General features: G+C 38.4%; 1 protein-coding gene across 2 annotated transcripts in view; it reads right to left on the bottom strand.

Annotated features, from left to right (window-relative positions):
• Positions 1-8,839: 8,839 nt before the first annotated feature.
• Positions 8,840-27,197, bottom strand: part of MACC1 (MET transcriptional regulator MACC1) — a 71,239-nt gene continuing 52,881 nt past the window's right edge. The window contains exons 4-5 of one of the 2 annotated variants that reach the window (XM_019650605.1): positions 26,077-26,265; positions 8,840-12,742 (exon numbers count right to left, since the gene is read on the bottom strand). In XM_019650605.1, the coding sequence (XP_019506150.1) occupies positions 26,146-26,265 (120 nt within the window). In that variant the 3' untranslated portion in view covers positions 8,840-12,742; positions 26,077-26,145. Of the gene's footprint in view, positions 12,743-13,424; positions 13,466-26,076; positions 26,266-27,197 lie in introns of those variants that run through there. The other variant, XM_019650606.1, reaches the window with a different exon arrangement.

The raw sequence follows: 27,197 nt of genomic DNA, 5'->3' as shown, positions 1-27,197 counted from the left end.
CCAGCCGCCACAAGTCGATCAGTACCTGAAGGGGGGAGCGGGAATTAAAGAAAGAGACACACTCACACGACTGCTGATGCTGTCGGTCTTCACTGATGGTGAAGCACTGAGTTTATTTCCCTTCACCAATATATGCAGTTTGAGTACGTGCAGTTCAACAAGGAAAAAATGCATTACCTCAGTGAAAATAAATCTTTAACTTTTACATAGAAACTACAAAATTACTGAAACTCCCTAAAACAATTATCCCATGACAGAATCTATCAATTACCCCGATAGCCATCAATCCTCTGTGTCCTGGAACTGGCCGTTCTCACCACATACCTCAACAACTTATAAGCACCCTCCAGGTGCAGGCAGAGACAATGCCTCAGGAGCAAAAACAGGTTAAGCATTAACTGAGCCAGACTGTAAGGCTCTGAATTACCTGTAACCATGGCTCCCCACAAAATCTATGAGTTTGTTCTCACTTACCACAACCCTAAAGAAGTTTATGACACAATCATCCCATTTTGCATATAAAGAAACTGATTACTTTGTAACTTATTTTATTTTTCAGGTCTTCAGCTGCAGATTACTGGCTTAGCTCAGTGAATTTTGCTGTATTTGAGTATAAGCCTGGGGCCAAAACTCCTTAACTGAACCTTAGAAGAGTTAAGTCACAAGCCTATGAAGACCCATTTCCTCATTGGCAAAGCCCAGGCTGAATTAACAGGACTGTGTTGCCCACAGTGAGAGACGCAGTTGCCTTGTTTACTCATTTGGGAACTTCCTTTAGCACATGAGCTTGTAGAAAACTGGAATCATGGTCATATTCACATGTGCCCGACAGGTGTTAAGTAAATTTTCTAAACAAATGACTGAATGGATCAGTGTGCTCAGGACAGGCCTCACCCAAGACCATTGTGTTTTGTAGTAGGCAAATATTTGAAGAGGAACATAGGCAAACCACAGTGAAAGAGACAAATGCAGGGAAGAATCTGGAAGTCCTTTATTTGAAATGAAAGAACTTGGGGTGTATAGCCTAACAAGGAAATATGTTACAGTTGGGGAAATGATAGTTGTCTCAAATGTCTGATGGAAGCAAATGTAAAATGGTGTTGGTGGGGTAGGCTCCTCCCACTGACTGCAAGATCAGGGAAGAGATCTTATCATTTTATCCCCAACACTTATTCCACAAATTAGGCACTCAGTCTTATTAAGTGACGAGGGAATGAAGGAATAAATTAATTAATGAAGTTCAAAAGGTAGATTTGGGCTCAATGACAGGCGAACCTTCATAAGGGGAGAAATGATCAAACCTGAAAAGACCTGCCTTTCTGAGTGGTGAGTTTTTCAGCGTGTAGGCTGTTGAGATACAATCTGCATTATCATATGGTGGGTTTCTTTCAACTGCAAGATTTTCTGTTCTATGCACTAGACTTCCAATCAGTTACTCTTTATTTTCTGAACCAATTAGTTCTGATACCTATACTCAATATGAATATGACTGATATTCACCCAAATTGCTTTACCAGTGAGATTATCCCACCATCTTGGAAATCGTGGTGTTTATCCAGGGAATACCAGAAAAGAAACAGAGACAGGAATTCAATCCATCATCATTGCCAAAGGGAAGCACAATGAAATAACAAGACTTCAAAGTAGGTATACTATTAGACTGTTTTTCATACAGCACTTCAAACAAAGTATGTTTTTGTATGAAAAACAAAAGTTTATAAAAATAGATAAAAACATCAAAAAATCTATTGTATGACATTATTTCTATTTAAAAATTGCTACAGTACTTGAACTGATGGGAATGGGCCATGCTATATAATCTTATATAATATATAATTTTAGATAATCCTTTCACAGATGGCTTTGATAGTCTACAATTTTATTTGCTAGAATGGTTTAGGGAGATATATCAATCCCCTTGCTTTAAGGATTCTTTCCAACTACCTTATCCAATACCCAGAAGTTATTTATTTTTTATATCCCAACCATTAAAATATTTACCTTTTCTATTCTAAAGAAAGGAGCAACTGTCAAAATCACATCTTCACAGTTAATGTAACTGGGTCTCTCTCAAGGTCTTTTCCTGTGCTAAGTACTTAGTCACACAGAATTGTTTCTACTTGAGCACTGTTTAGTTGGGGTTGTAGTTTTTCTAAGACTTTTTTAAACACTGGAATGTTTTGGAAGTACAATCTCCGTTATTAATGTAAGAGCCTTGCCCGTAAACTCCAGTGCATTCTGTTGAGTCAGGACTTACTGATAGATCCCTGAATTTACCCAGAGCTTTAAATGTTGTGCTCCAAGTGCCCTTTACCCCCCAGGAATCGAGGAGTGCATTAACGTAGTTGTCACTGTAATATTTAATAAGAAGCCTTGTGTAAGATTTTAGAAACTTTCCATTTGAAGGTGTTTTTTTTGCTCCTAAATAATACAGAAGCTATCAATATACAAATAGGGCTGAGAAGACAGGACAGCTGGTCGATGGTGCTAACACTGCATTCCCAGTGCATAGAAAAATGGAATTTAAGAAGTAGGTAGTCCAGAGGGAAGAAAAGTCTTCAAGTCCACTTTGTTTTACTATGTGCACCGTTGAAATCAACTGTCAAATGAGCTTTGAGTCTAGGTAAGTATAAGTAGAAAAAAAAAAAAACTTATGGTTGACACAAGCCTGTCTGTTGTTATGCCACAAAACCACAGAAGCAACTGGAATGAATTGTAACGACAACAGATCTCACTACTTTTCATGCTCAATATGTTTTGTGAATCTTTTAATATAGCGAGCGTGTAAATTCAACTGTGACCAATTTTTTTCCTGCCATCTCTGTAATTAGTTGTTTACATGCCTAGCTCCTCCACTAGGTAGAAAATGAAGAATGGAAAGATTTTCTTTATTTATGGCTCATGCTGTGCATAGTGCTTTAGACATGACAGACAATGGACAGCGTTTCCTCCTAAGTAGTTACATCATATACTGTTCTAAGAATAATAGGTCTACTTCTATTCTTTTTGCCAATGAGAAAAAAGAGGAAGAGGAGAAAGGTGAGGAGAAAGAGGAAGAGAAAGGAGGAAAAAAAAAGGAGAGGAGACTAACATTGACTGAGTTGTCATCATTAATCAATTCCCATTTAAATGCACAGTAAAACGTTGGATTGCGAGTAACTTGGTTTGCGAGTGTTCCGCAAGATGAGCAAACATCTCTAATACATTTTAATGTGGCAAACGAGCAATGTCTTGCAGTATGAGTAGTTTGTTTCTGAAATGAATTATGGTCGCAAATCAAGGCATTACTGTATTTGGATTATTGCTCACACACCTGTACCTGACTCAGCATGACTTATTATTCCTTACAAGCTAATTGATAGGTTGGTTGATCACTGTATCCATGCTAAGTCACTGCCATGTTCTAGGTGATCCTCAGGATTTCCAAATACCCTTGGCAAAGATTGTAAAGTGAGATGTGTAAGTTTTCACACCTCCTCCAGGTTTTAAATTTAATGTGCAGCTGAATATTCCCAACAGTGGTCTTTGTAAGCAAATAACGATTTGACAAATACTTTTTCCATAAATTGGCCGGTAAAGTTGCAAGTTGATTTGACAACTGTTATTTTTTTTTTTTACTGAATGAAAGTAATAATTCAGTGTTTTGTAATCAGGGAAACTGGTAATAGAGTAACAAACTTACAGATATCCTTGCAAAGATTATCCACATCACAGTGGTGTAAGCTTTATCAGGTCTGGTCCTCAGCCAAAATTTTAATTAGCAAGGTTTGTTCTTGGTATCAATTGCTATCAATGTTGGCACCTTGTATTTACTGTAAGTTTTGCCCTTTTCTCAAAAGAGTCTGTCTCCAAGTCAGTGACACATTCTTGGTACTTTTCATGACTCCCTTTACCTATAAAAATATCCCATGTCCATTCATTAACACAGGTCTAACTATTGTGATTATGTGAGCTACGGTGCAAAAAGTCAGACAACGATTTGAAGTGTCATCCTTCCCAGTTGCCACTTTTATTTTTAACAGTGGCTCTCAGTGCTTAGCACCTGGAGTGACCAACTGTCTCAGTTTGCCTGGGACTTTCCTGGTTTCAGCAGTGAAATTCCCAAGTCTCAGGAAATCCCTCAGTCCAGGCAAACTGGGAAAGGTTGTTTACCCGAATTACACTGAAAGGACCATAAAAAATGACAACTGGGGGAGACTTATGGCAGTTCCCAGTTGGATGTTTTTCTGCCTTGTCTCTCACATCCCTGTTCTGTATTATCTCGTCCCCCACAGAGCCCATCCAGCATATCTCATCTTTTTTCCCCACCCACCATCTCTTCAAGGCAAATTTCCCAGATTTGCTCAGTATGCTTCCTGGGTTAGCTAAGCCTTCCATTTTGTGGCTCACTCAATAACAGATGGTGGCCCCAGGGCATGTCAGTGCTCACCAAAAATTAAACAAATCGAGAAACCAAGATTCATGTCACAGTCCCCACCTAGGACAGTCACTCTATTCTTAGACCATCTCCATAGTTTCTCACCTGTCCAAAGAGCATTCTTTGTCTGTAGCACTGAGATCCTACAGCGACAACAGAGAAAACCCAAGGGACATTATCTACAAGCATGTGTTATCTACACCGATATTTTTTATTAGTTCAAATAAGCAGAGTTTGATGGTATATCTGGCCTGAAATGAAATGACAATGTCTTATAAGAGTTCTAGCTGCCTAGGCATGCCATGCCCTTACAAGTCTGTGGCTCTGAAATGGGCCCATCGCTTCTCAGGCAGCTGTGATTTGCCTGTGATAGAGAAACTGCATGATTGTTTAAAAGGCAATTGAACAAAATAGTTGATTTCAGGAAATTAAAATAAATCAATAAATAGAAACTGACCAAATCACTTTTGTTATGGGCTGAATTGTGTCTCCCTTCAAAATTCGTATATTGAAGTCCTAACCCCCCGTAGCCAAGTAGTTAAGTTAACATGAGGTCACTTAGGGTAGGCCCAATGACTGGTGTGCTTTAATATTTTAAATTTTTTTGTTTTGTTTTGTTTTTTAGCTGAGCCATCCTGCCACCTGTTGGCAGCTCAGCAGCAGCTCAGCTCGGGCTGGGCATCGAACCGCTGCTGCTCAGAGCTCGCACACTTGAGCGAGCTCTTAACCAACTTGGTGTCCTTTAAAGAAGAGGAGATTGGGACTCAGATACACATGCCCAAGGTTAAGCCATGTGAAGACACAGGGAGAAGGACCTACAAGTCAGGAGAGGCCTGGAGCAGATCCTTCCGCAGGGCCCTCAGCAGAAACCAACCCTGACAAAACTTTGACTCTGGATTTGTAAGAAAATATATTTCTATTGTTTAAGCCACCCAGTCTGCGGTACTTCATTATGACAGCACTTAATATAATTTTCTAGTAGATAAACACATACTATGCTAACTGGTCAATACAGAGCTCTCATTACGGGTAGATTTAGAACCCTGCTTGAGCTGGGAACCCAGGGCAGGTGGATTAATTACTTGCAGTGGGTTTGCAGCTTTCATATCAGAATGTGGACTCTTATCCCTAAGCACATAGTAATCTCAGCAATCAAAATGTGGGAAAAAATACGAAGGTTCTCTAAGAGTGAAAGGAGGACTTCAGTTTTTTCCCTCCTAAGCCATCAGTGAAACCTCTTGAAAATAGCTTTAGGAATGTAACATCAAGTGCTCTCTCCTCGTTTTCTCATGAATAATCTTGATCGCTAAACTTTTATGTCACCACAACCCACAGCATTCCTCTCAACCCTGAAAAATGTAACAATATGATATTTCCTCCTGGAAAGCATTTCTCTACACAGAGTAAATTGTGAATATAATTGAACATATGTTAAACAGGAACAATGTTTTAAGAAGGAAAATGTTTCTGGGTTCTTCTAAATGGACAGGGTGAAATGTCTGATATGTGCATTATATCTTATGAGAGTTGTTATGCATATAAAAGAACCACATGCACCGCCTTTGTCAGTATATCCCTTTCATTTTGCCCTATTTTTCAGTCTTAGAACCACCTAATTCACCTTGTTCACACTGCTGCTCCACTGTCCCTTGGGCAGTATTTAGAGGTTATTACTGATTCAAAAGAGAAGATAGAGGTCTTCAATGAAAAGCCAGATGAATGAGAAAGACAGAATACCACTGACCTTGGACTTGCTTTTGTAACTTCATTCAGAGACTGTTCAAAGGATTTCTCCATTCTGTTTTTCATAGGCAGGTCATGCCACATGGTCCTAACTACAATTTTCTCCATCAGTCATCCTGGAAACACCTCCTCTACCCTTCTCTCCCAGTTTCCTTCTGGCAGCAGGTGAGGGGCATCAAGTAGGTTATGGGTGCTGCTTGAGAGTGAGCAATTAAGGAGATCGCCCCTGGGCCTTCTGGGCCAAGTGAAACCATAGTCTTGTTGGGGTTTTAAATGGCTCTGTGATATCATCAGCAACTTATTAATGGTATATAGAAGGTAAATATTGCTGGTGAAGTTCCATTTACTTAGCACTTGATTTAGTGTGGAAGTTTATAGAAGCAGGCCCATTGCCCAGTCTCATAAGAAGGACTCAGATGCCTAGCTTCTTGAATTACACTTGATGGATAAATGTTTCCTGTTACAGAAAATAGTGCTGAGATTAATCTTACTCACATTTTTAGTGGAAAATTATTGCTGGCTTCCCCAACATCAGTCTCTTCCCCTTTACAGAAACAGATCTCCATTTCACCTGGTGATCAATGATTCTCAAACCGGATGGTCTGGATGGGATGTCAAGGAAGGAGCATGTGACCCAGGCCTGGCCAATCAAAGGACCACTGGTTACAGCCCTCAGTGATTGGCTGAGGCATTATCAAGAAATACTCTCTTGCCCTACCTATCAATCAAGGTTCACATAGAAAAGCTGAACCAGGAGCCATGATGAACAATGAGGAGCTATTACAGCGATTTGACCAGACACATTCGTGAGAGCTGGTCAAAGTCTTGCCTGGCTCTTTCTTCTGTCTCTGGTGCTGAACCTTAAGTCATGCATAGGTCAGGCTAAGTGAAAGGGAAAGATGGACATGGACTGGGGAAGAGCAACGACAGCTAGCATCTACATTTGTCAGTCTGGTAGCCATGTTGGTCTCTAGAGCCCTGACTCCACGCCTGCAACCTCGCTGCTATGGATAACGGGCAGGAGAAGTAGGGCTCTTGCTGCAGATTTACACACACCTGGCTGGGATTTGGAGACAAGAAAGGAGGAAAACCCAGGGAAACTGGAGCTGCAGGCCAGGCAGCTGCCTGCCCCACCCCCAGCAAGCTGAGTTCGGGCGGCAATGGGGCCTGACCTCCATCTACCTTCCAAGAGTCACAGTGTCTACTTCTCCACTGTGATCTCCACAGATTTCTCTTGTGGTCGACCTTAACCAGAAATATTCAGCAAAGAGAACTCTGGGAAACACAGTTTAGTTTAGCTAAGTTGACACATTACAAAGCCATGCCAGCCAGAAACTGGAACATGGGAAAAGGAGAGGCTGGAGCTGCTGCAGCCATCTTGCCCCCTGAGGAGACAGCCCAGAGCTGCTGGGCTGCTTTGTGGAGCCCAAGGATGAAACTAATATAATCAAAGGCAGAGAAGGCGGAATAACAAACCAGCTATTGGATCACACCCTTCAAGCTCTGAATCCTAAAATGCCTGCAACTACATTTGAGTTTTCAGCTGTGAGACAATAAATTCTTTGTGCTTAAACCAGTTTGAAATAGGTTTTCTGACACCAGCTCCCGAGAGGCTGCTAAATGACAGTCTCAACATAGGGTTGCTGTGTTTGCTCTAGCTGAAGTTTCCTAGTAGTTTTAAAGAGTAGTCTTAAATCTCATTACATCAATCCTGGAGAAAATCAAGTGACAGTTAATTTGTATCTTATTATTCATTAAATAAGGAGAAAGAATAGGAGATATTTTCCATTTTTTAAAAAGACCAGCACAAAGAGAGTAAACCATTTTCCATTGTCCCTAATAGTCTTCTTTCGTTAGATCATAATCAAACTCTTTCCTATTCCCAAGCACACTTACCTGATGGATGGGGACTGGGTGAGCATTGAGTACATGTTTCCGAGGAGTAAAAGTGTGTTTTCCTCCCACAGAATGGACTTGTCTACTATTCCAAGAAGTATTGTAGCTAATCGTATTATGCCATTTAACTTAACATGTGTAAGGTCAACATTACACTGAACTTGCCAATCCCAAATCCAGTAATTTCATCATGACTAAGTTTGGGTTTTCAACTACTAATCATATTATATGAATACATTAAATGTCTCAGTACGTTCCAATGGTGTAAGTGTGGACTTAAATATTGGGAACATTTAAAATCTGCTTCCAGGCACAAAAGGACAGTCTCAGATACCTCTAAAAATAGAACAAAGGAAGCCATGGATCCTCCTTGGCACCCCCAGAAGAATAATTAAAAAGAGAATTATGGCAGAGGATGAGATACAATACATCAATGTCAGAGTGAGGCCGTTCAGCTCATCACCACTCCTCGTATGCAGAACTACTCATTAAAAAAGAGAACATCTGGCTCCCTTATTAACAAGTGCCTGTAATCACTCTGGAATTCTACAGTGGAAGTGAGATGTACAGATAGTTCTACTGATCACAGTAGTTAAAAACATTTTTTTCAATGGGGAAAAATTCAACAAGAAGTTTAACAAGTGATGGGCCAGTAGAAACAAGACTTTCTCCAAAGATATTTTACAGGAAAAAAGTACATCATTACATATATTTGCAAAATCATCTTAACACACTGAGTAAATGTCTCAAATTATTGATCTATTTTTATTCACATATGTTTACATTTCAAATGAGACACAGATCTTAATTATTTTAATTCGTTTTATAATCAAAATTAGTTTTCAGACTCTTATTAATCATGTTTGAAAAAAGTTCACATTATACAAATAAATGGAGCTATTTTATAAAGTGATTTTGGGGTTTTTCACAATTTAAAAACAATTTCTCTGACAGAATGACATAAAAATGTTTCTATAAAAGTAAGTTTTTCTGGTTTAAAAAAGATTCCCTTATTTCTCTAGAAATGAAGGAAACTAATACACTGGTTCTCAAATTGGGGTCCCTGGACCAGCAGCCTCTGGGAATTTATCTGACCATCACCTGGGAATTGATCAGAAATGCAAGTTCTCAGGCACTGCTCCCAACCTGCTGAATCAGAAATTCTGCGGATGGGGCCCAGCAGCCTGTGTTCCAGTGAGCCCTCCAGGTGATTATTTCATTCTGAAGAATGTCTTTGGGTTTCCCCACCTAGCATAATGGCAACCTATGACCTTTAGGACTTCACTCACTAAGCTATACAGCAGCATGTGGGAGGAAACTTCATATAGAAGAGCGGGGAAGAATTTGTACGCATACGAAGAAAAGAGATCCATTTTAATTAGAAAAGCCTCCAGAGACATAAGTTTTCATTATTCTCCTTTTCCTTTGTATTGCCTCGAATATTCCTTAAGCATTAAAAAACACTTACAGAGAACATAATTTACAGTAGCACAGTAAGAAAATTCAAGTTTTGAAATTTCCAATTACAGCACTATACAATTTCAAGTGTATTTTCTCTGTGTTTTCCTATCACATATTCAAAGCTGTTTACCACCAGCAACATTTTTTCGACCAACACATCCATTAATGTAGTGTATTCTACTCTTTCCAGGGACCTAGTCATCCCCAAGTCATTCAAACCTTCATATACTAGTATTTTCTATATTACAGGAGAAAAAGTATGCTGCATCTATTACTGATGTGAACAGTTAATGACCCACTATTGCATGCACCTCCTTAATTGGACTTTATATTCAGGCTTTAGCAGAAGGTACTAGAGAATTGTGGCTTGCTTAGAAAAATCATGTTACAAGCTGAACACTGAACTAATGCGTCATTAGAGGAAAAGCCTGAGGAACTCAAAGAACTGTTTATACTTTTTCACTTCCAAAATGCTTAAAGAAGTTTTAGATTAATGATTTTTGATGCTTTTAATGATGTCAAAGATGGGATTTAAGTGCCTTATTAATTCCCTTGATTTGCTGCCAATTATTAGAGGCAATTCAAGATTATGGAGTTCATCTTTTCTGATTATGAAAACCGATTATGGAAAGAAAAATATAAAATTCAGAAAAGTAGTAATGATTTATAAAATATTAGAATATATTTATAAGAACAGACTGTTTGGCTATGGGTTTAAAATTCCTCTGAAAGGATTTATTATGGTTATAAAATATCTTTGTGTGTATTAATATTTAAACTGTTGCTTCATTCTTAAATTACAGAGATGTTTTTCATGTTTTTTAAACTCTTCTTAAAGTTCCCAGCCACAATCGCAACACATGATGCAATGTAAACTTGAAGTGATTTATTTAATCTTACTACCCTAATCAGCTAACACGATCTGTCTTCTCAGAGCTTGGAACCTAGAGAAACCCAGTTATAATTCCTTACTATCACTTCCCGAAATTCTGTTTTGCGGACAAGTTAAAAAGATTCCAAGAATGTTCTAAAGAAAGCAAAATTACCACTAAAATGATTGTGTCCTGAATTTACAAATTGTTTTTGTTTCCTCTCCTTGAATTTATTTTCAACTATAATAAATTCCGTCCTCAGTGTGTGTATATAACTCCTTGGGCAGGCAGTATTCTCTTATCCTCAAATATAAATATTGAAAGCTGTAAAGATTGTTCTTTAACCCTAATTCAAGTTACCTTTGCCAGCATACCACATGCCCCAGGGCGGCTGTATTAAAAGCTCTAAAAGGGTTCTGCTTTTACATTTTAGCCAAATGGACATGTTTTATTCAGGATCCCTAAACAAAATCCTTATTCAGCTCATCCACTTTATCTTTGGGGGTGTGTTTGCCCTTTCTTCGCTCCTTCACCTTTTCGGGCCCTGCACCGGGTTCCCCTGGATGCCTTCGCTTCCCTCCTGCCTGAGGGCTTCAGTAGGTTGAGGAACTGCGTGAAGACCTTCCCCAAACTGGAAGCAATGCCTGATCTTCCTCTGGTCTCATCATTTCTTTCCCAGGGAAAACTTACACGATCCCCCTGATTCAGATGATGGGCCCCCATATCCGTATCTCTGGGTATCCCAGCCTCTCCACTGCAGCTGTTATTACAGACGCCATTTTACATTTAACTGTTTAATTTTGTATTATTGTCTAGATCTATCACCTAGTAATATGAAGTCAGGGATCATGCTGGTTTTGTTTGTTTTTCTTTTTTCATTATTAACCTCAAGCATCTATGTGCCTGCCACAGAGTAGGAACACTCACTCCATCCATCGACTGAATGACAATAAATGAATGACTGTCCAAAAGACATAATACTGGCAGGTGGCCAGAGGACTGAACATGTGAGTAAGCATGGCCCATCTCTTTGTGAACTCTGCCAGCAGTTATCCTTTACACTGGCCCAAATTCCTATATAATCTTTGTCTTCCAAAAGCTTTATAAAACACTTTGGTCAACACACACACACACACACACACACACACACACACACACACAGTGTTTGCATGAGCATGCACACATGCACATATCACTGTTTTGTGGTTAAGACTACTTCATTCAACAGTGATAAATAAAAATATTTTTTTTTTAAAAAACAAGCTTTCTTATTAAAAATCCCTGAGAGTTGAAGAACTCCTCTGCACTAGGATTGTGAAGAAAAGTCCAGGATCAGCGAGGTCCCAAGATGCTGGAGGGAGGTGGTAGAAACTTGAGTCCATGTTTTCAGGCAACAGATTTCTGATGATAAGTCATGTTTTCCATTTGGCAGTCTTTCAAATGATGGTAGAAAAGAGCAGCGAGCTTCAATTAAAATGAAATAGTTACCATTTCCCCACACGCTTAAATATGCAATTTTTATTTTTTTTACTATTTTGCTATGTACTCTGGTTGTTTTAAAAAATATAGAACCAGGTTTTGCAGAAAGGAAAACCCACTTCCCACTAGCGATATAGACCTGAGCATCCTCTCCAGTTCTTGGTTTCTTCACATGAAAAATTGGAATAACTCCACTAGCAAACTCCACTGAGAAATAAGAGAGCAGGTATCAGGAGCCCGTGGCCCTTTGCTGGTCCATAAAATATGTGTTAGCTTCTCCTGTCTCCCTACCTGCCTCCTGGTCGAACTCCAGCGTTCACACTCAAAGCCTCTAGTTTTCTGGTTATCTGAGTGTTGTAATTATGTTAATAGTCATTTGTTTTAACTTAAATAAATTAAAAGTAACTATGTAAGGGAGAGAGGGTTTTCCTTTCTTTTTTCAACAACAAAACAGCCTAATGTTTGCATTTGAAACATACACAAAAATACATGTTTGATTATAAAACCTATCCTTGGATTTTGTCTTCTGCTGTGCTTTCACATAGAAAATACGTTTTCAAACCTGAAAAAACTAAGTAATACTTTCTGAGCTTTTTCTCTTTGACACACACTCACCATTTCCCCCTATCATTCTCCCTCCCCACAAAACAACCCTTCATTTCTATACTTCCTCAGAAGAGGAAAAGGCTGTGGCTCTCAAAACATCTAAAGAATTTACGAGGATTAAAGCACCCGTTAACTCTCGCCACTGTTTGGTCACAGGGTTTTTCATTTTGTCCAAAGCTGATTGAAGGTCTTGTAGCACATCTCTGTAGCTGTTTCCGTAGTGAGCACCCCAAGTACAGAGAAAATCATAGGCAGGTTTCCACATCATCTATAAAGTAAAAAAAAAAATAGACTGTAGTGTGGAAGTAAAATGGTGAGTAAGACAGATTTTTTTAAAAAAGTTTTAAAAGTCTCTTACAACTTAAGAGACAATGGAATACAAATTATACATGGACTCATTTAATGTCACGGAAAACATGTTTGGATGATGATCAGTTCCCTGTTATAGCCCCGTGTTTCTCAACCAAGAGATTTTAAAAACAATGACTACAAGTAGGGCCTTTTTTTCTCTCTTGATCTACCACCTGTACATTGCTCCTTGCCTTGATGTGAATATAAAATTCCTTGCACAATTTTTGATAATAAAAAACGTTATTGAGATAAACTTTTAACTCTGAGAGGCTTTTAATGTTAAAGTAGTAACTCGCCTATTGTTATATCTATCTGTGTTGAGCTTTATGCCACCACATATCATAAGGAGCTGTACAGTATGGTACTACTTTAAGTCATTTTATTTGAGCAAGTCTGTACACAAGGAAAAATGTGGCTTCATGATCAAGGCAAAAGGAAAGCAAAAATATAGTTCTCTAATTAAAAAAGTGATTTAATGGTACATTTTTTACCACAAGAAAGATCAATATTCAACACTTTGTTTTTCTTTCTCTAAGCACCCACCCGTACCAATGACATCATTGTTTCCATAGAAATAAATGTACGTCAAAGAGGATCTTCGTGTACAAGCATGCGTATAATGGTAACCAAGGCAACCAGGCTGGGAGAGAATAGAGACAAAGGCCAACCATAAGACAAATTGTAACACACACACACACACACACACACACACACACACACACCTTAAAACGAATTTTCTCTAGGGAAACAACTAAATGAACTCTGCAGTTATAATTGGAATATTTGGAATATAAACTTTATTACTTGCTACTTATTTGGGCTCACTAAACTAATTCATTTGTAATTTTATCACTTGCAGAATGTAGGAACACAGGCTGAGCTAAATATTATGCAGAGTTGTTTTCTTAAAATAGGGCCTCTATGAACAGTAACATCACATGAAGTAGGGCCTCGGGATATAAGTGTTCACCCTCCTCTGACAGCTCCGTATACTCTACAACTTAAAAGGACGAAAGGCCTAAGTAAGGAGTTTCATTATGCTTCAATTCAATCTGCATAAAAGGCTAGGCATCAGGCTGAAAAGATAATTTGATGTTATTTGTCCAAATTGGCATTCCTGCATTCCTTGAGTGCCATGAACACCAGTATCTTCACCTCTCTCTTTTTTTTTTTTAAAGATTTTTATTGGGGAATTGGGGGGATGGGAACAGTGCTGGGGAATTGGGGGAAGGGGAACAGACAAGTTGCTGTCCTTTTGTTCTTCAGTCTAGTTGTGGAGGACGTTGCTTCACTGGCCCAAGTTGGCACCATCATTGCGCTCTTCCCGGGTGAGGCACATCAGTCTCCGGCTTCTGGACGGCCGCTCACTGCAGCTGCTGGCCGCTCACACTGGCTGCTGGCTACATACAGTAGCCCATGGCAACCCACTGTCACAGGGCTGCAGCCTATGCTGTCGCCGGTGACTCACGGCAGCCCAGCTCCAGGTTGAGCTGTTGTTCAGCATCTTAGCTGTGGAGGGCAGTGTCACTGGCCCTCATATGTGGAATCTGAACCGGGGCCCTCTGGCATCCCAAGCCAGTTCTTAACCATCGCGCCACTCGACCGGCCCAATCTTCACCTCTCTTGACAAAGCTTGATTCCACAAGGTAGAGAAGGGGAGACACAGCTATAGCATATCAAGGTCATGATGCAGCAACAGAAATCATCCCAGATTTTTGTATGTAGGCTTTACCCTCACCAACCTGATTCATAAAGAATTATGTCTTCTACCACTGATAGAATATGAATGAGGTGTTCTCTCATCTACTTTTCTATTTTTCTGAATACTCACATTGAAACCAAACTCCCTAAAAGTGCAGGTCGCCACTAATAGCTCAGCAATGGGAGATAAGATGAGGCATATTAATAGGGCTTTTCTGCCAGACTCAACACTGCCTGTTACTGCTCAGATGCAAAGACGCATGCAACAAGTCAATTATTCTGGAGTGGGTAAAGCTCTGTAAAAGCTTTGAGACCTGCCTTCTATGTTGCACTCATTTAATTGTCCCTGATGCTGAACTAACAACTACATACATTATTTCAATTTGTTATGTATTGTTTAAAATAATGGTGTTTACAGCTAAAGCCATCTAAGACTTGATTCTAAGGCCCTGAGTGACTGAGTCTGATAAAAGATGTATTTGAGGATATTTTATGATGTACAGCAACCAAGAGCATTTCAGTACCAAGGTGCTAGCACAGTATCACAGAAAACAGGTGTCTCTCAGGAACCCCAAACAGGTAATTTTGGGGTCATTCACTACTCTACAGATTCAAAGTATCTTCATGGTCAGAGGCAGTCAAAATGGCCCCACCAACATTCCTGGGTAGACAAGCTCTGCATCGCATAGCTTGCTACGGCACACGGATTGCTCTGTATGGAAAAGCCTGAGGCAGACTCAGTCATGAAGCAGCCCCTCAGTGCTGTATGGAGCAGGAAACGCACCATGATGATGCGGGAGCTGGAAACTTTGGATTCCGAAGTCGAATGATAGGACTCACTTAGGCAGAGGGAAAGATGACTGCCTCACCTGTGGCAATGTGTACTTAGAGCAGGACAGTGTGGCCCGCTCTTGCCATTCAGAGCAATTTGGATAGATTGTTGAGTCCAGGAGCCTAAAATTAAGATCTGAAAATGTAAAAAGACTTCCTACCAGTCTCCTGAATTGCTCCAAAATTCAAGGAGGGATTTTGCCCTAAACTCATTTGATATTCCTTGAAGTCTAAACCATAAGCTGCCTAGAAATGGATACAATAGCAACAGGGCAAAAATATGAGGGTAACAGTAGACTTCATGATTTGTACTAAAATAAGTATATTTTGCATCCCATTTTTTTCTTCTTTGCAACAAACTAAATCTGAATATTTTTTTGGTGCAAAATTTGATTTGCTATATATAACATCCCTGGTTGCTCTCTGCACAGATGACAGAAAAGAACTACTGTAACACAAGTACAATAGAAATATTTGAAATACACTGTTCATTAAGTAATTATTTCACTTATTAAACCAAGAAATATTGAGCACCTACCAGTACAAGGAATTGTGTTACATAAAGGAATAAAATTATTAATATAGTATGACTGTTGCTTTCAGAAGTTTATAGCATACAAGGGCGATAGAGACTTACACAAACAATGACCCAATGTATAAACAGACAGAACTGGTAATTATTAACAGTTAAGAAAAATGCAAACATGCATATGTTAATTCAGTGTGAGATAAAAACAGACAGTTCCATTAACTGAGAAGCATTATGGTGTAACGGAAAGCAAGATAGGTTTCAGTGTGTCACAGTACAAAACCTGGCTTCACAGCTGCGTTCCAGTACCCAGTACATGGGTCAGGTTGAGTAAATTAATCAAATTATCTGAACTTCTAATTTTTTCATCCATAAAATATGGGTACTAACTTCCAAGTCTTGTATCCAAGGCACCTCATGCCATGTCTGGCATATAGGAAAGTGAGTGCTTTTGGGGTGAAGGCAAGATAGGAAGTCTAGTTTTAGCCCTACTGAGTGTGAGGTAAAGGAGAGGGTATATGATAAGAAATTGGAATGGGGAGCTGATCTCCAGGGAACAGTCAAGGGCTTAGCATCACTCAGGATAAAGTAATGATGAAAAGCATGACAGCAGAAGAAAATGCCCAGGCCGAGAATAAAGGAAAGACAAATTGAACTCTCAATTAAGTCTACAATGAAGGGCCACAAGTAAGAGATAGACGCAATAAAAGAATAGAGAGAAACTAGAGTTGGTGTGATAGAAAATGAAACAGCATGCTTCATGTTGCAAAAGCCAAGGTCTAATAGCATCCCAAAACAGATATGCAGTGGAGCCAGCTCTCCAGAGCTGATTGTTCGCATAGACTCCCAGTCCATGTTCGGCGACATCACATTGGGAGGCTAACATCATCCATGCTGGGAGTATTTACACCATGGAAATTGGCAAAAGCTATAACTGAAGAGCTGCTTGTCAAATATCTACCAATATGCCACTCACTGAGGACACCCCTTTTCTGTTACCACCTCTGCTACCTCTGACACCATGCACTGTGGAAACAGGAAAATGGAAAAAAAGACAGGATTCTGGCAATTAGTAGGCCTTTGGAAACCTTGGAGAAAGAAGTTTAAAGGAAGTGGTGGAGGGCAGACTGCAGCTATGAGCAGGTGCCAAGGAAATGAAAGCCACAGAACAAATGGGTCACATTGGGAATTTGAAAATTAAAGGAAGAGAGAAAAGGCTAGAAGGAGAAGCAGTGGAAAATGAATGTGTTTTTAAAAGGAAAAATATGTAAAAAGTAATATTCTACAATGGAGGGGAGAGTTTGTTTTGGATCTTAATTTTGCTAGATGGAGAAATTAGGGTTGTTGAAACTTAAAGAGGTGGCACACAGAAACCACTCAAGACAAGTTAAATTCCTTTAGGCAGCAAACATAAAAGCAGGTGAATATTAAAAGTATCATGGAGTTGGAGTATGTAGCTAAGGGGGCACGTATCAAGAAAAATTGAAAAGGAATGGGATCAAAAGCATATGTTATAGTTATGTACTTGATACACCGATAAAAAATGTTAAATTTGGGAACTATGTTTTCCCTTAAGAAACAAATCTCTGCCAGGTATGGTACATATGATTTTTTCTATACTGAAATTTGCCTTAACAACGCCTGACAAAAGTCCAGCTTTTATCAATGCAATAGTCTTATCAGCTGTTTCGCTTTGTGGTATAGATATATGACATTTGAATTCAAGTCCTTAAATGCTTATACTTTTATTTCTTTGGCATTTCTCATTATTTTATGTCATTCTAGTTTTCCTATTCAGCAAGTGAATATACATTATCAAAGACAAAGACAAAAGAGGTAACTTACATACATTAATTAACTATAGACTTTATAAAATTGTGTCCAAAATAACACACACATTAAGGCCACAAAGTGTTCTAAACTGTGTGCAGTAAATTAAAGAGAAAATGAAGTCATTTTCTCTGGAAATGATTGAATGAATAAAATGAGTAGAATAAACAATTTTCTTTCCAGGATGACCTAAGTTAAATCCTCCAAAAGCTGGAAATGAGTTGTGGGCTGCCAAGATCTCTTCCAGGTTTATGGTATCTTATATCTATATTCAGTGGTATTAAAATAGTTCCGCTTTCGCTCAATGTTATGATTTAAGAGAAAGATATGCAGAAACTCTGCACTAATGCCTTGACAAGTCAAAAGGAAAGCATGCTCCTGAGGGTTTGTTTCCATGGAATTATTCTTAACCACAAAATACATTCTCTCAGTCTTCTCATCTCTATCGCAAATATTGAACACGCAAGCATCATTCTTACCCTGCTACTCTTGGATTGTTTTTTTTTAAAATGTTAACTTTACGGTGTTACGTTCATCTTTGAACAGGAAACATGAGGCTGATAAAAACACAGAGTTGTTCATTTCTCATCTATGTGTTTTGATCTCTATACAAAGGGTAGCAGCATCAGTAAGCACTGAATCTACTAAGTTGACCAATTTTCCATACTCCCAGCATTTGTGTAGAAAGAATATGTCTTGCTTTGGTTTATCTTCTAGGTATTAGAGAACAAAGACGAAGATAAAGGAGTAATGAAAAAGTAATAAGTGGAATGACAAAAGAAATGAAACAGGAATAGAGATGAAAAAAATAAAGTTTTCCAAATTTAGTGTACTTATACCCAGAAGCCAATGAGACTTTAGATAATGTGCTAGATAATTAAATGCAACATGAATAAAGGCAATTTGGATTTGAGCATTATATCTATGTCTTTTTTTAGCTTGTAAAACATGAATAGCATACAGAACGCAATTTGTTTTAACTACCTTTGGATAATTACATTTTGCCACATTAAAAGGTTAATAATCCACCTACTTTCCTCATAAAACTATAGAAGCAATGTTTCCTTTTAAGTACAGTTAGCTGCAGAAGTATTAAGGCAAATTTGTCGTATTACTAATTATTACATGTATTCTATCTTCAGTACATCTTTACAATATCCAAGTGGGCCTTCCATCACCTGTAACTAGAACATATTAGGGATCCCTATTTCCTCAGAAGAGAGATGGTACTTGCTTAAAACTGCACACAAGATTCTCTCGGAAAAGACTCTTTAGAGACAGCCAGCTCTGATTGTTCTAGGTATAACCAACCACTTGGAACATCAGGGGTTAAGCATGAACTGGAGGTAAACAGTACATCTGTTCAAAAGAATCTGACATCATAGGGAAACCTGCTGGTCAAACCATTTTCACAAATTCCTGGTTAGCTGGATTCCATGCTGCCTCCTTGTCACCCAATCCTCAGCCCCCACTATCACCATTTATTAGTAGACATCTAAACATTGAAGGTTTAAAAAACTGGGCTTCTCCAATCTAATCTTTCCATGTAAATATGGAAGTAAATGAGGGAAAATATAGCGGTAAGAGCTCTGGATTTAGAGAGTCATATGGTGGGTTTGAATCTAGGCTCTTGACTTACTAGCTCCAGGATCTTGGGTAAAAACTTCTGGGCCCCCTTAATTTCTACTTCTGTAAAGTGGGGGTTGGAGGGGAAGTGGAGCCAATACTATAAAAGCATTGTCAAGTACGCAAAGTAAACAGGTGTGAAGGGTACTGGCACACACTAGGTGCCTGATTCATGTTAACTGAATATTGTACTTGAGGGCCGGCCGAGTGGCTCAGTTGGTTAAGAGCTCGCTCAAGACTTTGAGCTCTGAGCAACAGCGGTTCGAGTCCAGCCTGAGCTGAGCAGCTGCTGAGCTGCCAACAGGTGGCAGGATGGCTCAGCTAAAAAAAAAAAAAAAAAAAAAAGAATTTTGTACTTGAAATGAAGTCAAATGAAACCATGGTCAAACATCTAGAAAAAGGAATCCAGGTCACCTAGCTATGAATCTGGGTCCATTTCGCTAAGGTTTTGCCATGAATCTATTTCAATATTAAGCCATTTCAGTAAATGCTGATTTAGATCTTACACTTAGCTGGACTTTGGCTTTCTGAAATTCCTTGTTGTTTGTAATCCCTAATAATAAACCTTGATAAAGATCATCTAAGTCAAATATTAATGTCTTTACATTCATTTTTAAATACCTTTATCATATTTAATCTAATGTGATTATTATTTCTATTTGATTTTCAGAGTGGTAATGAGACATATAATATAGAATTAAATCAAAGATCATAGGAATGCAATGTGCTACGCCATAAATTTTACTGTGATCTTTTTTTCTTTATTCCATGATTTCAAAAAGTGGAGTATCTTTTTGGAATTAAAGGATGTAGCAACATGCCTTAAAGTATTGCAGAAACTAGACAATAATAATATAAATATTATGTCACTGTACCAAATCTCTAGTACAAACAACAAAGACTTGAAAAGTTATTCTATACCTTTTCACACTAGTAGATAAATTTCCATGTAATACTTTTTCCTTTTTAAGAAGTTGCAAATATACTTACTGCAAAAAAACAGCAAACTATAGATTTAAGTACTAAGGCTAGAACTGAACTAGGTCCAGATACCAAACCGGACAATGCCCACATCCCTGTAAGCAGAATCCAGGAGTTGCTGTGTGAGCCAGAAAACCATAAAAGTTCAAGGACATTCCTTTGACCTTTTGCAAGAGAGACTGTCCAAGGAAAATGAAATGTTGTTAGCCAATAAGAAAAAGCTTATCAGACAAGACTTTTTCTCCTTGTTTTCCATGCTTTACCATTCTGCCAGTTTCTCAAAAGAAAAGCCCTGAAATCACTGCTAATTTTTCCCTTATTGATATTCTTTCTATTGTTACTTTAAGCCAAAATACTGAAAATATAAAATCAGTCTGTTATACTTAAATCCACTGGGAAAGTGATTAAAATACTATGTGGAGGGCCAGCCAAGTGGCGCGTTGGTTAAGAGTTGGCTTGGGACGCCAGCTCTGAGCAGCAGGGCCCTGGTTCAGATCCCACATGAGGGCCAGTGATGCTGCGCCCTCTACAGCTAAGATGATGAACAACAGCTCAACCTGGAGCTGGGCTGCCGTGAGTCACTGGCAATGGCATATGCTGCAGTGCAGTGGGCTGCCTTAAGCTACCATGAGTGGCTGGCAGCGGGCCTGAGCTTTCGTGAACTGCTGTGAGCAGCCGTCCAATGGCCGGCGAGCAACTGCCTTACCCAGGAGGAGCACAATGATAATACCAACATGGGCCAGTGAAGCAACATCCTCCACCACTAGACTGAAGAACAAAAGACCAGCAACTTGTCTGTTCCCCTTCCCCGATTCCCCAGCGCTGTTCTCCTCCCCCAATTCCCCAATAAAATTCTAAAAAAGAGAAAAAGAAAAACATAGATAAAATACGTCATGACTTTTCTGACAACCCAATAATTCTGTCATTTAATGACCATGTTACTCTGGATAACTTATATAAGTTCATTCACTCTTAGTTTGCACTCTGTAAAAAACAGATGGTATGATGCCTTCCTTACAAAATTTGTTGACGTAAATGAGATATTGTAAAGAAAATGTTCATAATGATTAAATGACACTCAGAAAATACATAATGCACAACTATTATCATTTTCATTATTAGTTATTTTCACTTTTTTAGCATGTAATCATATACTTCTTTAAAATATAACCATTCAAATATTAACAGTTTATCCCTGTTCCCAGGTCAAATAAAATTTGGCTTTAGAGAGAAAAAAATCATATTTTTCATTCTGTTTGTGGTTCTGTATGCTCCAATGCTGAAAACTGACAGTCCCAGAAACTGTGTTAAGTGTACAGAAGAATTCAACACTGAGAACAAGTACAAAGAGAAAAAAAAATACTAAACAAGTGGGAAGAATTTCATATAAAATTTTCATTTACTTATAAAAAATTAATAAAAATCACCTACTTTCTCATTTTTTATCTAGGCTTAGAATAAAGTGCTTTGAACACCACAGTGGCCAGTCACAAACAAGGAAGGACAGATTATGGCTAGAAGGTAAAACAGAGAATTCGATCCTCACCGATTAAGTGTTAACTACAAAGGCATAAAAACATACCCTGCCAGTTACAACTCTCTATAGGTAGTTTCTAAGACAAAAATAAATATTGTAAGTATAAATGTTGACTTTGTTGGGCTTCCATGGGTGTGTGTGTGTGGGGGGTGATGGCCCATTGAGGCAGGTCAGGTGAGGAATCAGCCTCAACAGGCCTATCTACAGGTTCCTGTGGTTGAGGTAAAGGTGAGTGAGCATTGATTGGTAAAAGATAACTTAAAGGGGAAAGTGAACCTTTAGTGTCCTTGGTGAATAAGTGTCCATATTGAATAAGATGGAAAGATCATAATCTTTATTGTTATGCAGGGGCCAATGGGAGAGTTGCTAGGTAAATTATTGTCATATATGGTCATAATCCCCAGAAGGTTAAGTGAAGAGTACCTAATTTAGGCCTGTGAATATCTTATCCCTGAAATCCCCAGCATCATCCCTTGTAAAATCCAACTGTTTTTAAAAATGGGTTGTTTTTCTAATATTTTATTGATTCCTTTTTTTTTAATTAAAGCTCTAAATATTTTTGGAAAAATGGCAATGAATTTTTACTAATTTTCACAAAAAAACCTTGGCAATAACCATCTTTGTATAGCATAAGTGTATTTTTTCCCAAAGAAATACTCTGAGAAACATGTCTTACTTATAATCATATTTCAAGTTTTATAGTTTTGTTTTTATGTAGGAACTGCAATGTCATTAGAAAACTTGAGTAACAGTTCTTAAAACTTAATTTCAGAAGATGGTTAATTTAAAAAGTGACGTTCTCAGAAGTCTCTAGAGAGAGGCTTTTTCTCATCTTATAAAAGAGTAAGAAATGACCAAAGTACTCAAGAGAAATATGGCATACTATTAGTAATCTCCATTCTTTAATTGGCTCATGACTTGATGAAGAGGTTGAAACAAATTTTGGCAATATCATAACTTGAAAAATAGGAGGAAAAAGTGAAATGAGATGCCTAACACCCCCTGTCCTGATCACAGCTGCTGGCTCTGCCACTCAGCCACCATATGGGACCTGGAGTGGGAGGGCAGAGTGCAAAGGATGAGCACAAGGTACAAGGACCCCACAGCCAAAGGCGAGTGCTGCAAACCTGGTTCCATGACTTTCTGGCTATGCAGGTTTAACCAGCTAACATAGTCTCCTTACATTTTAGAAAATATTAGTGCCTGCTCTATATGTTTTTGTTGAAAGAATTAAATAAGTTGAAACATTACTGAAATAGTGCCTGGCACAGAATAAGTGCCAGATAACTATTAAATGCCATAAAAATAGAACAAAGGAGAGAAATTGAAAACAAAGTGAAAGAAAGAGCTGGATTGTAGGCATTGGCACTCATAGAAGAAAATTTTCCAAACTTTGCTCTCTGAGGTAGTGAGATAAAGGGAAATTAGGCAGCACAGGAACCATGAGACCTTGTTAGCTCTGTCCCAATTCCAGTTCCCTCCCTCTGCATCTCTTACCCAGAATTCATAGCAGTATGTTTTGAAATGAACCACTTGATTTCTAAATTGATTATATTTAAGAATTATCTCCTTCCAGAGAAAAAAAGTATACAGTTTTTCCTCCCCCCAGAGAGATGGTTATTACGTTACATTTACCTTTAGTTTAAGGGGCCTAACATGTAAAGATTCCCATAGATTATTTGGGATGGCTTTAAGTCAAATATACCACAGATTATTTTTAAGCATTTAATAACATGGATCAGAATGATGACTGTTAGTCACATTAACAGTCATCACAATTAAGTAATCACAATAAATTAAGTAATAGCCCCTAGAAAGACACCTAGGGGCTTTCTTTCTGCTTCTGAGCATTAGTAGCCTCTGAAATAGACTTAGTCATTGTAACTTGGGCTGTGCAAAAGTAAATAATGGAAGAATGTACTGTTGGTTTGGACTCCATCAAGATTTGGGGGATGACAAACTATAAACAACCATAATTACAGAGAAGTCAGATGCCTAACAAAGCTGAGAGAATAAATAACTCTTTGATAAATAATTCTTAACAAAACCTTTCTAAAAACAGAGACGTTAAGAAAAAAAAGTCCTGCTTTCAATTAGACCATTTTTTAAAAAGATTTTTTTAGAGCCATTTTAGGCTCACAGCAAAATTGAGAGAAAGGTATAGAGATATGCCATATACACCCGGGCCTCACATATGCACACCCTCCCCCATTTATCAACATCCTTCACCAGAGTGGGACATTTGTTACAATGGAAGAATCTACATTAGTATATCATAATCATCCCGAATCCCTAAGTTTATATTAGGGTTTTCTTTTTGTGTTGCACATGCTGTGAGTTTGGAGACATGTATAATGATATATAGCTGTAATTGTAGTATCGTCCAAGTATATTTACTGCCCTCCACGTCCTCTTGGCTCCACCTATTCATCCCGCCCTCCCAATCCCTGGCGATCACTAATCTTTTCACTGTCTCCATAGTTTTGCCTTTTCTAGAATGTTGTATGTTAAATTTTCAGATTGGCTTCTTTAGCTTAGTAAAATGCATTTAAGTTTCCTCATGTCTTTCCCTAGATTGATAGCTCATTTCTTTTTAATGCTGAATAACATTCCATTATCTGGGTGTACCCCAGTTTAATTATCCATTCACCTACTGAAGACATCTTGATTACTTCCAAGTTTTGGCAATTATGAATAAAGTTGGTATAAACATTCATGGGCAGGTTTACGTGTGGACATAAGTTTTCAATTCCTTTGGGTAAATACCAATGGGCACAACTGATGGATTGCAAGCTAAGAGTATGCTTCATTTGTAAGAAACAGCCAAAGTCCCTTCCAAAGAGATTAATTGTACCATTTTGCATCCCTACCTGCAACGAGTGAGGGTTCCTGTTGCTCCACATCCCCAGCAGTATTTGGTGTTTTCAGTGTTCTGGATTTGTGCATTCTAATAGGTGTGTAGTGATACCTCAGTCAGGCTTTTTTTTAAATTAGTTAAACTGAAATATTTAGAGCAGCATATCCCTCATAATATTGTTTTTTTTTTCTTTCTTAAAAAATTGGTCATCTTTTAGCTCATTCACTTAAAACTGGTTTGTGGGTCGTAATGCCTTCTCAGGGTAGGAGACAAATGCAGTCTAAGAGGAGGAATTACGTCCTCAGCCTCTGGCTACTCCTGGCTAAATCGTCTTGTTTAGAGGAGTCTTGCTGGGGAGCCAGGCCCCAGGAACCCAGAAGCTGGCCTGCTGAGACTTCCACGGGGGTTCAATGGACTTGATTTGACTCTTGTCTTGCCCTGCACAGCCAGCTAGCACAGTGGCTTCAAAGTAAGAAAAATCTTTCAAGAAATTAATTCCCAGCTCTATGCCCAAAAAGGAAGCGGAGAGCATAGCTTCTGCCTCCTGCCAAGTCATCATCTAGAGAGATAATCTTTCCTTAACTGAAATACCTTGAAAATGCTTCAACTCTTGTGAGAGAAAGATATAGAACATTTTTTTTTAGGTGCTCGTCATTGAAATATTTTAAGTCAATAATACTTGACTCACATTTCTGTATGGTAAGTGGAGAACATATTTACCTAACATACACTTGTTTTAATATTAAGAAAAGCAATATTTGCAAAGTAAATATTTACTTTGTTCTATATGCTGTCATTCTGTAGTTGATGTCTATAGCTCTAATTATATGCAAAATTGTGAAGGAGATAAAGAAGCTCTTATATATCTCTAGCTCTCATTATCAGTCACCCCACACGAACCACCCTCTTAATGCTTCTTGTCACCAAACGTTATTTATCACAAATTACTAAGCCTATCCCTGAGGGTGATAAATACTTATTATTATAATATCTTTTTCCCTTGCTTTGACAGGGTCCGCTCTCCTCCTTTCAAAGCTGATCAGTTCTCTGCCTCAAGTGGTTATTGCTTTGCCTACCAACTGGCTAGTTATCCAACTGATCACTTCTTCTGATCAAAGGCCATGCTAATATGCAATCCAATAGGAGAAACACCAATATAATTTAAAGGCTCTCGATGCTTTTCAACAATGATATGTGTATATTTCAGATAATATCAATGATTATAAGGGCAGTGACTTCAGTCAGTGGATCCTCTTGGCAACTCCCCAATTAATTTATGTAAGTGGTTCAGCGTTGATTACATTTGATTGACTTGGTCTGCAATTTTTCACTACTGAATGAAACAAACACAAATATTACCTCAACAGCAAGATCTCCTGCTTTTCCTCGGTGAGGAATTTCATACGCCTCCATTTGTTGCTTTGTGAGTCAGACTAACTTTTCAGCTAGTTCCCTCCAGCCTTTTCCAAGCTTGACAGCTGACGTCAGAATAGCAGCCTCTTGGATGATATGCGCTACTAACCCTTGGCAGTCCATCTTCAGCAGAGCCTGCAGCAATAATTGCATGTCATAATTAAAAGCAACTAATTTGGGCTTTTTCCAAGAAATTACATTTTTCATTACATATTGTAGAAACTGACATCCTCTTTTTTCACCACACATATATTTGAGCTTCCTAAAATTTATAAAGTTGATTTCATTTTAAGAAAATCCAACCATCAAAGGACAGCAAACACAACTTGACCAAAATTAGGGGAGAATTAGGACTAACTCAGTGGCTAATTATAGGACTTTAGGAAAGCCACTTAACAAATGTTTTTTTAAGATCTTTAACTGCAAAAGGAGGACATTGAACTAGACACTTCTAAAGATGCCCTGAGGTTGAGCAGTATAGGACTCATCAACTCAGGGAAGGTTATTCACTCTACACCAGAGAGCTGGCGACACGATTTCTCTAAGGAGTGACTACACTGGTGCTGGTAAACATTATTCTATTTTTTATCAAAATGTGATTTTAAATTTGCCAGAATCGTGCCTATTGCATAAAAATGAAACACTACTACAACTTTGAACAAAGCTATTGGTGATTATGACTTTTAAAAAACTTAACTCTGTCCCTTCACCACCGGTGTCATGGTGCTGAATATAAACCACAAGTTACTAAAGATAAAACACCTAAGTCTTCTACAATGCAAAATGGGAAGTCTTCAGACTCTGTCTTCCTCAATTACGCATTTGAGCTCTGTCAATCACATCACATGTTTCAAACGAGTCTACGAGTTTCTCTTTTGCCTTGAATATGTTTTAAAAATATGAGGTTAGATCTATCTATGTCTCTTCTCTGTTCAAATAAGCAAATAAACATGCTTGGTAGCCCCTCATTTAATGGCACTTAAAGTTTTATCTATCATTATGAAACAATACGTAAAAATGAATGAGCAAGTAAGGCAACTATTGAAGTCCATACAGTGGCCGTTCCC

This window comes from Hipposideros armiger, unplaced genomic scaffold, assembly GCF_001890085.2.
Source record: "Hipposideros armiger isolate ML-2016 unplaced genomic scaffold, ASM189008v1 scaffold_143, whole genome shotgun sequence".
Taxonomy (NCBI): Eukaryota; Metazoa; Chordata; class Mammalia; order Chiroptera; family Hipposideridae; genus Hipposideros; species Hipposideros armiger.
This window is presented reverse-complemented; position numbering and strand designations above follow the sequence as displayed.